The 15,487-nt window shown below is 43.5% G+C and overlaps 1 protein-coding gene across 1 annotated transcript in view; it reads right to left on the bottom strand.

Moving 5' to 3' along the window:
* Positions 1-15,487, bottom strand: part of LGALS12 (galectin 12) — a 33,081-nt gene continuing 17,594 nt past the window's right edge. The window contains exons 7-9 of the mRNA XM_040328653.1: positions 10,854-10,945; positions 9,597-9,759; positions 1-257 (exon numbers count right to left, since the gene is read on the bottom strand). Of these exons, the coding sequence (XP_040184587.1) occupies positions 111-257; positions 9,597-9,759; positions 10,854-10,945 (402 nt within the window). The 3' untranslated portion in view covers positions 1-110. The remainder of the gene's footprint in view (positions 258-9,596; positions 9,760-10,853; positions 10,946-15,487) is intronic.

Genomic DNA, 15,487 nt, shown 5'->3' with positions numbered 1-15,487 from the left:
TTGCCTCGTGTAGATTTTAGTAGGAAATAACACATTATTGCAGTAACAAAGCTGTACTCTTCGCAGTGTTTATTATGTAATGGGAAGTACGGCCCACTAAGTGCCACTGGTCAGCATTGCACAAGGAAAAGCCCAGCACTGCCCGTTATCTGCAGTTCATCAATGGATTTCAAATCAAAAACAGGACGACGGAATTCACCGACAGGAGTCCCATTAATGGCAAGCCTGAATAGTCCAGCTTCAGGAAGAAGTAATATCTGTAAAACAGTAAAGAGAAATTTGGTTTCTTTTGAGTGACCAGAATTAAGTATACAGATTACAAAAAGGAAAATTGTACCAAGATTAACACAGAGGATGCCATTGTTGATCTTCTGAAAATGCTAGCTTCCCGACTATCCCTCGTTTCAATACTTTTTGAATCACCAAATCAGGTCAAGGAGTGAGAAAGTACCGAATCATTGGATTACAGAGTGGGAATCAGCAATGGAGAGGTCTGCAGTAAAGATGAGCTCCGGCGTGTTCGATTGGAACACGTGCAGAGCCCGCCAGGAAGTGAGCACGGCGCTGTGCTAATCACAGCCAGGGAGACATTGTCCCAATGCTCGGCTGCAGGGGTCGTGAAATGTCTCCCTGGCTGTTATTAGCGCAGCGCCGTGCACACTTCCTGGCGGGCTCTGCACGTGTTCTATGCGAACAAGCCAGAGCTCATCCTTAGTCTGCAGACATTGCCTCTATACATCTCTCAGTGCCAATTTACTTAAAGGGGTTGTAAAGGTACATGTTCTTCACCTTAATGCATTTTATGCATTTGGCGTGATTTTATTGATTTTTTTTTTTTATCGATATTGCTGGGAGGTGGCAATACATTACAGCCAAAAGCCAAGTTTAAATTAAATCTTTTCCTTTAGAAGTGTCATTATTGCTGCAGCATGTTCTATACAAATCGCACAGATGTGCCAATTTAGGGCCGGTTCACACTGCTGCGATGTCAGAGTTCAGATGTGATTCGTACCATACTGCAGTGCAAATCACATGCGATCTCTGTGCGATGCGATTTCAGCCATAAAAATCGTATGGCTGAATTTCCATCAAACTCGCACAGGACCCTTTTTTTGTCCGCAGCAGAATCGGATCACATGGGTGTTCACACCTATGCGATCCGATTCATGTCCGAGTTTGCAGATCACACTGCGATATGCAAACTGATGTTTTAGGGTGTCATGAACTTTTAACTGGCACTCCCAACAGTTTGCATAGGGCAGTGTGAACTGGCGCCGGGAAACATGCGATGCGAGAACCCGCAGTGGATTTGCAGGATTCCTGCATCACAGCAGTGTGAACAAGGCCTTACAGGCAGACTAAGGGGACCCTTCACACACGATATTTAAAGGAATATTTCATTTTTATTGTTTCACTTTAAGCATTAAAATCACTGCTCCTGAAAAATAATTTTAAAAACTTTTTTTGCATCGATATATGTCCCCTGGGGCAGTACCCGGGTCCCCATACACTTTATATGGCAATAACTTGCATATAAGCCTTTAAAATTAGGACTTTTTTTCATGTTTATGTTCCTGATGCCGCGTACACACGATAATTTTTTGCCATTTTGTTTTCGAACATGCTGCATTTTTTAACGTCGTTTTAAAAAATGTTGTTTTTCGGGTTGTAAAAAATGATCGTGTGTGGGCTAAAATGACGTTTTAAACCAGCGCATGCTCAGAAGCAAGTAATGAGATGGGAGCGCTCGTTCTGGTAAAACTACCGTTCATAATGGAGTAAGCACATTCATCACGCTGTAACAGACAAAAAAGCGCAAATCGTCTTTTACTAACAATGAATCAGCTAAAGCAGCCCAAAGGCGAATAGAACTTTCCCTTTAGAGTGCCGTTGTACGTGTTGTACGTCACCGCGCTTTGTTCATCATTTTTTAAAAACGATGGTGTGTGGGCAACGTCGTTTTTAATGATGAAGTTGGAAAAACTTTGTTTTTTGGACATGCTGAAAAACGTTTTCTTTCATGCCAAAAATGATCGGGTGTACGCAGCATTAGACTTTATTAGGGTTTGCATGTTCGCTAGAACTTTTTGCCTGTTCGAGGTGTTCTGGTGCGAAATGGGGGTGTGGGGGGCGTTTGGCCCATCCCTAGTAATAGACAGGGCAATCCTTTTTGTATATATTTTCTATTGTTCTTTTTCCGGTATTCAGGAATTTCCAAAAAGTGCAGCTGTCTGTTCTTTGTTTTTTTTAGCCAAGGTTGATCTTACTGTATATACATCCTGTCCTGTGTGTCCACACAGTCCTGTGTGTTTGCTGAGCACTGCGGTGCAGTTCAGATGCGAATTTCAGGCTCATTGCCTTCTATGGAATCGCATCTAATCAGTTTTTTTTTTTTTTTTTAAATTTTCATTCTTTGTCTTTTTTCTTAATCACATTTGATTATTAAACAAATCATTTATAAAAAATTTCAGGAGTCAACATTATTCCTTATATATATCTTAATCTTAATGTAACACACAGCTAATATAAAAAGGTATATACCCATTGCTTATCTTGTTTGTATAAAAAAGAGGGAAGGCGGCATTCCCAAAAAAAAGAGAAAAAATGCTCAGATCACGTCCACCAATCAGGGGAATTATTTCTTTAGCTATAGACGGTGTGGTTAATACCTAATCTCTTCACCCTTAGTTTTATATAACTGGTCCCTCCATCCCCTCTCTTCTCTCCCCCGGTGAGGATTCAGGGCCAGCCCAATCCTAGTTTTTCCTAAGTTGGCATATATATGTCTTTATTTTAGGGTGTTGTTTTTAATTTTACTTCTCCCCAGCTATAATTCTTACCCACTAGAGGGGGGAACCGTTCTCTTCCAGCCAAGGTCTCCACATTTCCTCAAATTCCTTCAGGTTACCTCTTTTTATATAAACTGCTCTTTCTTTACAGATCGTCTCGTTTACTGCACCAATCCATTCCCTTATTGCCGGGGGTGTTATCGCCTGCCATCTTATCATTATTAATTTTCTGGCTTGGAACAAACATCTCAGTACTGCGACTGTGGTGACTTTCTTCTCCTTCCGTTCCCTCCTAACTCCCAGTACACATAGTGTGGCTTCCGCCTCTAGAGGAACCCCAAATGTCTCCCCCAAGACCCTTATCACCCCCTCCCAATATCGAAACAGCTTTGGGCAACGCCACACCATGTGTACTAGGTCTCCAGTCCCCCGGCATCTAGGACATTTGTCATCTGTTCTTCTTCCAAAGTTGAATAGGCGTTTAGGTGTATAATAAGCTCGATTTATCAGCATCAGCTGGGAGACCCTTTGTGGGGGTGAGACCGAAACCTTCGGTCCCATCTCCAAGACCCTCCGCCACTGATCCTGTGTCACCTCCCCCAGATCCTCTTCCCATTTCTCTTTTATTTTTAGGAGATGCATGCCCATATTAGCCTTTTTACCCAACTGTTTATATAATTCAGAGATAAGTCCCTTAGTTGGTCCTACCTTACCTAAATTTTGAAAAAGGGGCATTTCGCACCACACTAGGGCTTGTGTCCTAAATTGGGGTTCGAGGGCATGCCCCACCTGTATGTAAGTAAAAAATGATTGTTGTGGTATCTTAAATTCCACTATTAAATCCTGGAATTTCTTATATTTATCCTCTATATACAGTTGTTTCAACCTTTTAATGCCATTTATTTCCCATACTCTGACTTTTCCTATCTGGAGGATTTCCTTCAATTTAATGTTATTCCATAGTGGGGAGTATTCAGAAAACCCGGTATATCCCATCAATTTTTTAACCTTTTTCCATATTTTAGTTATCATTTTTATTGTTGGGTTCCTATGCCTAAAGGAGTCAGCCTCTAGTGCTTCAAAAATAGTGTCATGTGAGACCCCATTCATCATTATCCTCCCGTTAAGGGTACCTCCTCCTGGAATATTACCTCCCCCCAATTGTTGCAGTTGTGCCACTAAATAATAAATCTCGGGTTGGGGTACCGCAAGTCCTCCCTCCCCCACCGGGAGTTGTAATGTGCGAAGACGTATCCTGGCCTGTCCCCCTTTCCATATTAGCTCTCTGAAGAGAGATTCAATTTTATTGAACCATTTCTTACAAATCCACACTGGGGAATTGTGCATTATATATAGAAGTTGCGGTTGCCAGATCATCTTGATTAAACTACATCTACCCGCAACTGACAGATGGAGACTTTTCCAAATGTAGATCTTTTGTTTGAACTTAGCAAGTAGGGGGGTAAGATTTTTATTGATGTATTGATTGGGATTTTTCGTCACCAATATCCCCAAATATCTCATTGTATCTACCACTGTTAACTGTGGCAATCCCCGTATCGCCGTTTCTCCAAGTGGATCTATCGGCAGTAGCTCGGATTTCCCCCAGTTTATTTCTAACCCCGAAAAACTCCCGAACTCCTCCACCAGGCTCATTGCTTTTGTCAGTGATTGTCCCGTGTCTCCCAGGAAGAGCAGGATGTCGTCGGCATAAAGCGCGATTTTTTCTTCTCCCGTCGTTCTCTGGAATCCGGATATCTCGATGTTTGACCTTATAGCGATTGCCAAAGGTTCCATCGCTAGGGCGAAGAGCAGGGGTGACAAGGGACACCCCTGTCTCGTCCCCCTTTCAAAGGACAATTTTTTTTGAGAATTCATTATTTATTTTTAACTTGGCACTAGGGTTGTCATAGAGCATTTTTATCCACCCCGAGAATATCGGGCCAAACCCAAATTTATCCAACACCCTCCATATGTACCCCCATTCTACGCTGTCGAAAGCTTTGGTCACATCCAGTGACAATACAGCTCTTGATCCCTCATTCTGTGTTGGGGTTTGTAGGTTTAGAAATGTCCTTCTGATATTCATACTGGTGGATCTATTAGCTATAAATCCCGTCTGATCAGGGTGAATTAGTTTTGAAATAACCCTGTTAAGCCTTGTTGCCAAGACTTTAGCTATTATTTTAACGTCAGAGCACAAAAGGGATATGGGTCTATATGACGCGGGATCCAGAGGATCTTTCCCATCTTTTGGTATAATTATTACAGTTGCTTCCAACATTGAGGCAGGGAGTTTACCCTCTAAGGCCGCTCCATTTAAAGTTTTTATGAGCTCAGGTAACAATATATCTCCATAATATTTGTACATTTCCACCGGGAGCCCATCTGGTCCTGGCGATTTTTGATTCGCCATGCCTACTACTGCCAACTGTATTTCCCCAAGTGTTATTGGGGTTTCTAATTCTTCCCTTTCTGATTGTGTTATCAGCGGGGTTTCTAGTCTCCCCAGGAAATCCTCCATTTCTTTCTCCCTTCCCCCCTTCTGTGTAGTATACAGTTTTTGATAGTATGCCCAGAAGGTCTGCACTATCTCTGAGGTGTCTGATGTTATCGCGCCACTTATTGATCTGATGGACCGAACGCCGGAGGGGGAAGAATTAGACTTTACCACCTGCGCCAGCATTCTTCCCACACTTTCACCATCTGCAAACGAGGCTTGTCGCAGGAAAAGTCGTCTAATCTCTACTTCCCTTGTAATTACCACCTTATATGCTTGTTGTCTTTCAAGCCATGTTTCCCTCCCCTTCGGCGTTGGGTTCCCCACATAGTCATTTTCTGCCTCTAGCACCTCTCTACGGGATTTTTCCTCCGCCTCCCTGGCCTTTTTATTAAATTTTGCCACCTGCTGAATCAAGACCCCTCGAAGGTACGCCTTCAGGGTGTCCCATAATATCCCGGTTCCCGTGGAACCTTCATTAATATCTACAAATTCCTTTAGTTTAGGCAGAACCTCTTCTGACTTCTTTATTAACTCACACCAATGTGCGTTAATTTTCCAATCTCTCTGAGTTTTTTGTCCGCCTAGATTTAGGGTCAAAACCATAGGAGAGTGATCGGACACTCCTCTTGGCAAATATATTACTTTTCCCACAATCTGCAATGCTCTTTGATTTCCCAGGGCCATATCAATCCTAGAGAGTGTGGAGTGTGTACTTGAGTAACAAGAATATTGTTGAGTCCCCGGGTTCTTCACTCTCCACAGATCTATTAACCCCACTTCTTCCATAAATTGACCCAGGCGGCTATTTTTCCTGAGGTCTGAGCTCAACGGTGCGGGAAACCTATCAACCCCCTGGTCCAATACCTCATTAAAATCTCCTACTACCAACACCGGTATCTCTTCCTTTCCCAGTATAAATTCATTTAATCTGAGCATAATATCTATTTTAAAGGGTGGAGGCAGGGCCGCTGATAGGCCAGTACAGCCAGCCCTGATGTACCGGGCCCGACATCCTCCGGGGGCCCGGGCAGCCTCGCAGTCTCAGACAGCGCAGAATAAACAAAAAAATGAAAAAAAAAATGGCTGAATTACACCCCCGCTAAGCCGATTCTACTAGCTTAGGGGGGTGTATAATTGCTATGATTTTCCGGGCCCCTGATGTTGGAGTGGAGGAACTTTTTTCTTAGTTTCGGGCGCATGCGCACTGCAGCCAGCGCCCGCTCCGCTCCTTACATGTTACCTGTCAGCCTGCAGATGCGGTCGCTTGTTTGCTTCCCGCCGATGCGGAGTGACCTGTTCAGCTCCCCTCTCTGTAGTTGGCCCGTAAGAGATAGAGAGTGTGAGGTGGGCGGAGTCAGGCAGCTGACAGAGTCCAGAGGCAGAGGAGGAAGCTGGAATTCGTGGCTACTGCTGGTGGTGGGTGAATATAACAATATTTGTACATTCTGTGTATGTAGTCATTCGGTAGGTGCATGCTAGTTACCCAGCATGCACCTCTCCACCGTAAACAGGGAAGAAACAGGAACTGGACAGCTGATGCCCACACATGCAATGGAAACGGCCAGAAAATGACATGCAGCATAAAGGCGAGTGATTACTATAATTTGCTGATCGATTGGGGAGCGGTTAGTATGCTTAAGGGAATATGTTATGTATATAATTTTAACTTTAAAAAAAAAATATGACTGGAGCTCCTCTTTAATGCCACCATACATATCTATATGTATAACACATAGGCAGCAGACAGCAGGTTCTCTCTCACTGTGTGTTACATGACATGGCAGATTTTGTAGCTTATTGGTCATAAGTTAACAAGGTTAGCACCCAACAGCCATGTCATGTATGTCATGTGTTATAATGCTGATGATTTTAAGCTCCCTGTGTTGCTGTTTGCAATGAAGGCTTTAAGACTGGGTAGAATCTGCTTGTTCAGCGGGGAATCTGTCCAGTGTCCATTGATCCCGGCTGAATGGAGTGGGCTGATGACAGGTCCGTGTCCACTCAGCTTATGCAGAGCAGACACGGACACAGCCCACTCTACTCTAAACAAACTGGTGTAAACAAACCAGCTGTCCGCTTACACCCGACTTGCCCTCCAATCCGATCCGCTAGACGGAGGGGAACAGATCCCTTTCTGTTTTGTTTAGCGGATCGGATTAGAGGTAGGCAGGTGTAAATGGACACAGGTCCATTTAGATCCATCGCTCTATAATTGTGATGGGAGGCTCAGATCAGACCCAACCTCTTCCTTTTAACTGCTTGCTGCCCACCCTCTGTACATTTACTGCAGCAGGGTGGCACGGGCAAGCTGGATCAAATATATGTACTTCATCCAGTCTGTTCCTGCACTTTGTTTCAAGGCGGGTATGGGGGAGGGGCCAGGGGCGGAGTTGAGGGTGGGGCTGCAAAGGGGGCCCCGCCAGGTAGGATGTACGGGGCCCCATGATTTCTATCAGCGGCCCTGGGTGGAGGGACATAAATATTTGCTATTACATACATTTTACTGTCAATTATACAGTGCAGAAAAATAAAACGACCACACTCATCTATGCTGATCTGTCTGCAGGAAAATCTCACTCCATCTCTCACCAAAATACTCACTCCCCTAGAATATGTGGAGTGTACTGAGTGATACTGGGTGGGGTATTTTTTACTCTGTAATAGATCTAATCAGTTTTGAACACTTATTGAATCCAATAAAAACAAAACGGCATGGGCGCCTCCCCACAATCCATACCAGGCCCTTTCAAGTTTGGTACGGATTTTAAAAGGGAACCCCACGCCAAAAAAAAAAAAAAAAAGCACAGGGTTTCCCTTACAAATCCATACCAGACCCTTATGTCTGGTATGGATTTTGAGAAGAACCCCCACTTCAAAATGTAAAAAAAAAAATGAAGTGGGGTCCCCCCAAAATCCATAGAAGACCCTTAAACGAGGCCTGGCAGATAAGGAAGAGGGAAGGAAAACAAGCGCACCACTCCCCCTGAACCACATACCAGGCCACATGCCCTCAACATGGGGGTGCTCTTTTCATCTACGAAATTAACACTGGTTGTGTCTCTTGAAACAACCCAACAGACATTCTCTTATCCAAGTGAATGTCCAAACAAAATGTAAAAAAAATGTACAGGACTTTAACGTGCCATAAGGAGACAACAATTTTTTCCTCTTATGGTACTTTTAAAGTCTGTAAATTTTTTAGATTTTGTTTGGATATTCACTAGTAACAGATGTGGTAATAGGGTGGCCCATGTTTATACTTTATGTTCTCTTATCTATTACAAAAGCAAAATGCTTTGGGAGGTGGATTTTCTAAACCTGGAGAGTGCAAAATCTGGTGCAGATCTGCAAAGAAACCAATCAGCTTCCAGATTTTTTTTTTTTTATTCAACAAGCTGAAGTTAGAAGCCGATTTACTTCCACGCACAGCTGCACTGCATTTTGCCCCTGAAGTCCGCCTCGGTCCCGTCCACCGCCGCTGCCATGTCCCCTGGAGATTCTTCCTTGTTTTCGCAGTTTTGGCGCAGTGATTGGCCGGAGGGCCGATAACGTCACTCCCGCGCATGTGCGAAAACACAGCATTAATCCAGTTAATGCCATTCATAAAAACAGCATCGCTCAGTGCGCATGCGCTGTAGACAGTGGTGCCCATTTCTGTGAAAATATCTCCTTAACCGTGTAGGTTAAAGTGGAGGTTCACCCTCAAAAAAAATTCTGACATCCCACGGAGTCGCGCCATCCTACCGACAGAATGCCGGTGTTTTTTTTTTTTCTCAGCACATACCTCTTAATCCCGATTTTCACCTCACGGCAATCCCGCGGGAGTGGGCGTTCCCAAGCACTGCCTGTGATTCACAGGCTTCCGAACGGCGCATACTGCGCGTCACAGGTTGCCGAAAAAACCTGAACGTCGGTGCGGCTCTATGCGGCGCCTGCGCACCGACGTTCGGGTTCTGTCGGCAACCTGTGACGCGCAGTATGCGCCGTTCGGAAGCCTGTCAATCACAGGCAGTGCTTGGGAACGTCCACTCCTGCGGGATTGCCGTGAGGTGAAAATCGGGATTAAGAGGTATGTGCTGAGAAAAAAACACCGGCATTCTGTCGGAAAGATGGCGCGACTCTGTGTGATGTCAGAATTTTTTTTAAAGTGTGAACCTCCACTTTAAGGAGATATTTCTTGCACCTACAGGTAAGCCTTACCTGTAGGTGCAAGTGACAAGAGCGGGTTTACAACCACTTTAAGCTTTTGTCTGCTTCTTCAGCTTTTCTGCTGATCCCCCTCCTCCATACACATCAAAACTTACCTCAAAAAATCTCTCTGGGTAAAACAAAAAGAAAGGGGTCTGGACATTTTGCGGCTGCCCCCATGACTGACTGATGAAAGAATTATAACTCATTGACTGATCCTGGAAATTTGCAGTCAATTTAAAAGGGATGGAGTCACTGGATTTCAACAGAAGAGTAAGCCTGTAAATATAGAATACACATCTAATAAAAACATCCTCATTGGTGAATATGCAACTTATGATCATTCAGATGAAACTTGCTTAAAAAAAAAAAAAATCCTAGTCTGGCATGTTGTCTTTGTGCTTTGAGCCTCAGATAAGAGATAAGCAGAGAGCTGGTCTATTCACAGTCATTCATTCATTTTTTTGTACATTCCAAAACAGAGCTACAAGCAAATGTTCAACTTTAAACTGGGCAAAGTGGAAACTGGTCACTAAAAGCTAAAAAGATTTTGCCACAGCAGCAATACCTAAAGTGGCACAACTGGATTTTTTTTTTTACTTTTATGCAAAAGATCAGCCATCACTGGACCTTATAAACAATCCTCATAGTATTACTTGTATTTCATGGTCTCATTTGTTTTAGTACAGAAGTAAAAGTTAACAAAATAACCCGATTGGCTGCTATATAGATGCCCTAAAAAAAAAAAAAAAAAATTCTACAATATTGCTAAAAGTGGATGTAAACCATCTCCTATACCCAGTGAAGTGACCAGCCTCAGATGACACACAGAGATGGGACAAAACTCCCTAAATACGTTTTACAGTAAAACCTCGGATTGCGAGTAACGTAGTTAACGAGCGTTTCGCAATACGAACACTGTTTTAAAAAAAATCCTGACTTGGTTTACGAGTCTCGTCTCCCGAAACTAACAGTATTCAAGCCACAGCGGTATGCAGTACCATATTTGGTCTGAGGTGGGGGGGGGGGGGGGGGGGGCCCAGCTTTCTATATTCTTTAGAAAGTGCACATCATGTTAAAATTGTAGGAAAGACACACACCCCCCTTCCACATAGGCAGAGGAACGAAGAAACTTGTAGAGCTGTACTGTGAATAGACCAGCTCTCTGCTTATCTCTAAGCTCTCTCCCTGACACAAATTTTCAGCTGCTTTTATCTCCTGTGTCAGAGAACTTGTCAGAAGTCACCATGCACATAACAGAGGAACAGAGCAGCAGAAAGAAATGGGACTTAGGGTTTAGGGAAGAGATGAATAAACACTACCGATATGTGCCTAGGTCACATCCACATTAAAAAGTAAAAAAAAACACTGACTCATCTGGGTTTACTGTCACTAAACCACGGACAGTGATCGCATGACAGTCAGAGAGACCCATGGGAAAAGTCTTTGACAGTGGTGTTTTTTGCTGCAAAAAAGAAAGAAAACATTTGTTAGCCAAAATTAAAAAGAACATTTATAACATTTATTAAACGGTTGGTATCCAAGTAGATTGAGTTCTGACTTTACTTGCTGTATACTTTACCCAGGTCTGTGACAAAAAGAAAAAGAAAAAGAAAAAGAAAACACACACTATAGTCATGCATAATAGCAACTGAAAGTCAGCAATTGGAGCCTAAATATTTCTATCAGCATAGGCTTGCTTAAAGCGGAGTTCCAGCCTGGGTGAAAAAAAGTTAAAAAAATCAGCAGCTACAAAATACTGTAGCTGCTGACTTTTAATATAAAGGACACTTACCTGTCCAGGGGCCCCCGATGTCGGCACCCGAAGCCAATCCATCCATTGGCTCTGGGTACAGGTGCTGGCATCCTCACTAAGAGAAAAACAGGAAGTGAAGCCTTGCGGCTTCACAGCCTGTTTCCTACTATGCATGCGTGAGTCGCACTGCGTTTTCTGACAGGTCCCGTCTTCTGGGACACACACAGGTCCCAGAAGGTGACAGGGGGAAGGAGGAGGGCACAAAGTAAACCGCAGTAGTGACGTATCTCGCCGCGGCACCATTGGACGAAGTCCCGAAGAAAACATACCCAAAAAGTAGGTGCTTTGGTTTTAAAAAGGAGTTAAATTTTTGCCTGGAACTCCGCTTTAATATCTTTTGCAGCCAGATTGGGATAACACCCACTTTATATTTGTTACATGTCCCGATTCACATAGCATGGACCCTCCAGCAGGGAAAAATCTATTTGTGAGGGGGCTGGGCAGCCATGTTTGCCATAATTCTCCTGTCTGTATTTTGCAGGCAAATCTTCATTATCAATTGTAACTAGATTTGAACCCTGTCTGTCCTGAGGGTTAAACGGTTAAAGATAGGAGGCTTGGAACAGACTCACTCTTGGGCAGACCATACACGGTGCAAATATCGTTAGCGGCTGTAGCAGAAAAATCACATAATCTATGGCCTGCTTTAAGACAGTGATTATTGCTAGCGACTATAGCACCTGCTTGCGATAATCACAAGCAAATCTGGCAGGCTGGTTATACCCAAATTGATCGATCCAACTTGGTACATTCAGCCTACCCATCAACTGTTGAACCATTAATGGGCAGGCTTAATGTACCAAGTTGATCAATCAACTTGGGTACAACCAGCCTGCCGGATTTGTTTGCAATTATCGTAAGCAGGTGCTATAGCTGCAAGCAATAATCACTGTCAACAATGGGTAAAAAATGCGCAACCAAAAGAAAAAAACAAAGAGAATTATCCCATTATAAAAAGAAAGAAAGGTTTACAAATAAATGCAACATTGGAAGAATTTGATACATCCCACAGGTGAGCAGTGCAAGCGATTTATACAAAAACAAGTGTCCACTACAAGTGATGTTGATTGAATGAAACCACACAATGGAAAATTCATCCGACAATGATATCCAAAAAGATTTTCAGCCGTTGATATACATTCAGACAGAATAGCTGCTTACCAGATCCGGTGGACCTCTATTACGGAGGTCTTACGGGCTCATAGAAACCAGGGGTCACTCAAAGGGATCCTTGCAGTTTAAGCAAAGGTATGCTGGCGTGTCTGTCTTCATTCAAATTTCCCAGGGCTGTGATGGATCTCAGGCAATCTCAGCTTCCAAAGGGGTGGCGTGATGTGCACGTATATTTAGAGGAAGAGCAAAAAAAGCTTCATAGTGCAGTATGATTTGGGTAATCAAAAAAAAACCTTTATTGAAAAGCAGGTTTACTGACATCAATTTTTAAAAGCTCATTTTGGCAGAACAGTCTTTTAAAAACAGAGTAAAAACCTTCCAGCAGCGGCTTCAGTCGGTTAGCTGGGGCGTGGTGACGTCTGGTAGAAAATGCTCCGCCCGACGCTGCGTTTCTCCTCAACAGGCATCGACATTGCCTCCTATCCCTATACTAGTTCATTATGTAATATTCATCTGAGATCAAAGCGACATCGCTCCCGGAGTTACTTCCAGGTATCGTAGGCTCCGGAGCTGTGAATGTTCGGAGCCCCAATCACTTTAACCGCAGTCAGTGTTGATGGGGGAATACCTTCCTCCTGTTAAGCCATTGTGTGCTCCCCACGCCACAGATCTACAGCCCTGGCCAAAAGTTTTAAGAATGACACAAATTTTAACTTTCGCAAAGTCTGCTGCTTTAGTGTTTTTAGATGTTTTTGTCAGATGTTAGTATGGAAGACTGATGTATAATTACAAGCATTTCATAAGTGTCAAAGGCTTTTATTGACATGTACATTAAGTTTATTCAAAGAGTCAATATTTGCAGTGTTGAGTCTTCTTTTTCAAGTGCTCTGTAATTCGCCCTGGCATGTTGTCAATCCATTTCTGTGCCACATCCTGACTGATGGCAGCCCATTCTTGCATAATCAATGCTTGGAGTTTGGCAGAATTCGCAGGATTTTCTGTTCACCCACCTATTGAGGATTGACCACAAGTTCTCAATGGGATTAAGGTCCGGGGAGTTTCCTGGCCATGGACCAAAAATGTCAATGTTTTGTTGCCCAATCCACTTAGCTATCACTTTTGCCTTATGGCAAGGTGCTCCATCATGCTGGAAAAGGGATTGTTAGTCGCCAAATGGTTCTTGGATGGTTGGGAAAAATTACTCTCCGAGGATGTTTTTGTGCCATTTATTCCTGGCTGTGTTCTTAGGCAAAATTGAGAGTGTGCCCACTCCTTTGGCAGAGAAGCAACCCCACACATGAATTGTCTCAGGATGCTTTACTGTTGGCATGACACAGGGCTGATGGTAGCACTCACCCTTTCTTCTTTTTTAGGGATGCCCCAAACAATCAGGAAGGGGGTTCATCAGAGAAAACTACTTTACCCCAGTCCTCAGCAGTCCAATCCCTGTACCTTTTGCAGAATATCAGTCTGTCCCTGGTGTTTCTCCTGGAGAGAAGTGGCTTCTTTGCTGCCCTTCTTAACACCAGACCATCACCCACTGTGCGTGCACTCACACCTGCCTGCTGCCATTCCTGAGCAAGTTCTGCACTGGTGGTTCCCTGATCCTGCAGCTGAATCAGCTGTAGGAGACGGTCCTGGTATTTGCTGGACTTTCTTGGGCGCCCTGAAGCCTTCTTCACAACAATTGAACCTCTCTCTTTGAAATTCTTGATGATCTGATAAATGGTTGATTTAGGTGCAATCATAGGCCCCATACACACCATTAGATTTTCTTCAGATTTACCAAAACCATGATGGCACAGTGGCAGCTTTTGATGGGCACAGTGGCAGCGTTTGATGGTCACAGTGGCAGCGTTTGATGGTCACAGTGGCAGCGTTTGATGGTCACAGTGGCAGCGTTTGATGTTTTTTTTCCAAAAATGTTTGTTTGCACCCCCCCAAAAATTTTGAGCACCAGCCGCCACTGTTCTTACTAGCTCTGTATAGTATTTGCCAGGCCTGAAGGTCCCCTTATTCAGGTTTAAGAATGGAAAAATGACATTTATTGTAGTATTCAGTAACCCCAGCACTGGAATGTAGGACTACTGAAAACCAAAAAAAAAAAAATTAAAATGTAACTTTTAATCTAGGAAGACTTCATAACAGATTGTACACCATTTCTCCAAGCTCATACACACTTCATTGCCTTTAGGACATTACTGTATGGATTTGGTGCACATCTATGTCATTTTCTTGGATAAGGTAATGCTTTGTTTTATCTGCCTGGTTTACTGCAAGGCTCTGACTTCAATCTGAACTCTGAAAACTGCCTGTAGTCACATGTATAATATATGAATCCGGTCTGTAAGATAGCAGAAATCAGATACTTCGTTTATGTCCGGGTTTATGAACTTACACTGGCTCCATTTTTCTGGAAGCATTTGTAAAGTTGTTGCAGCTGGGTATTTTATACAGTATCTGGAAAACAACTTTTCAAGAACAAAGTTTTGCTTTTTTCAGCCAATGGACAGGAGGGATGCGAAGCTGATCATTTCTGTTTTAGGGCCATTTCTGCATCAGCATGAATTTGCATTAACCAAATGCACTCCAAATGTCCCATTAGACTTGGTTCACACGATGCATTTTTTTATTGCTCTTTTACAGAAACGCACTGCATTCCATTTAACATTTTCCTTTTTTCAGCTGCTGCGTTTTTGGACTTTTTTAAAAGCAAAGCAGTGCGTTTTTGGTTTAATAGACTTCAAACGGAGGAGCTGAATAAAAGCATGTTGTGTTTTTGCTGAGATTTAGCTGCCATTTGCGTTCTCTAATCCACTCTACAAGTCTACAACAAATTGGCCAAAAACAAAAAGGCATCACAAAACGTGTGGAAAATGCACCGAAAAAAGCACTGCAGAAACTGCATTTGTACCCCGCTGTCTCATACATTCAGAACCGAGCGATCCAACACCACCAATCACTTGGTTCTCAGGGCTACCTGAGCAAAGAGCTAGTGACTATCAGTCACTGTTCTCTGCTCTGCCCCCCCCCTCGCTCACTGGAGCGCTGGGCTGTCGAGGGGTGGGAGCGGCCAGC

The sequence above is a fragment of the Rana temporaria genome, chromosome 11 (assembly GCF_905171775.1).
Source record: "Rana temporaria chromosome 11, aRanTem1.1, whole genome shotgun sequence".
NCBI classification, from domain to species: domain Eukaryota; kingdom Metazoa; phylum Chordata; class Amphibia; order Anura; family Ranidae; genus Rana; species Rana temporaria.
This window is presented reverse-complemented; position numbering and strand designations above follow the sequence as displayed.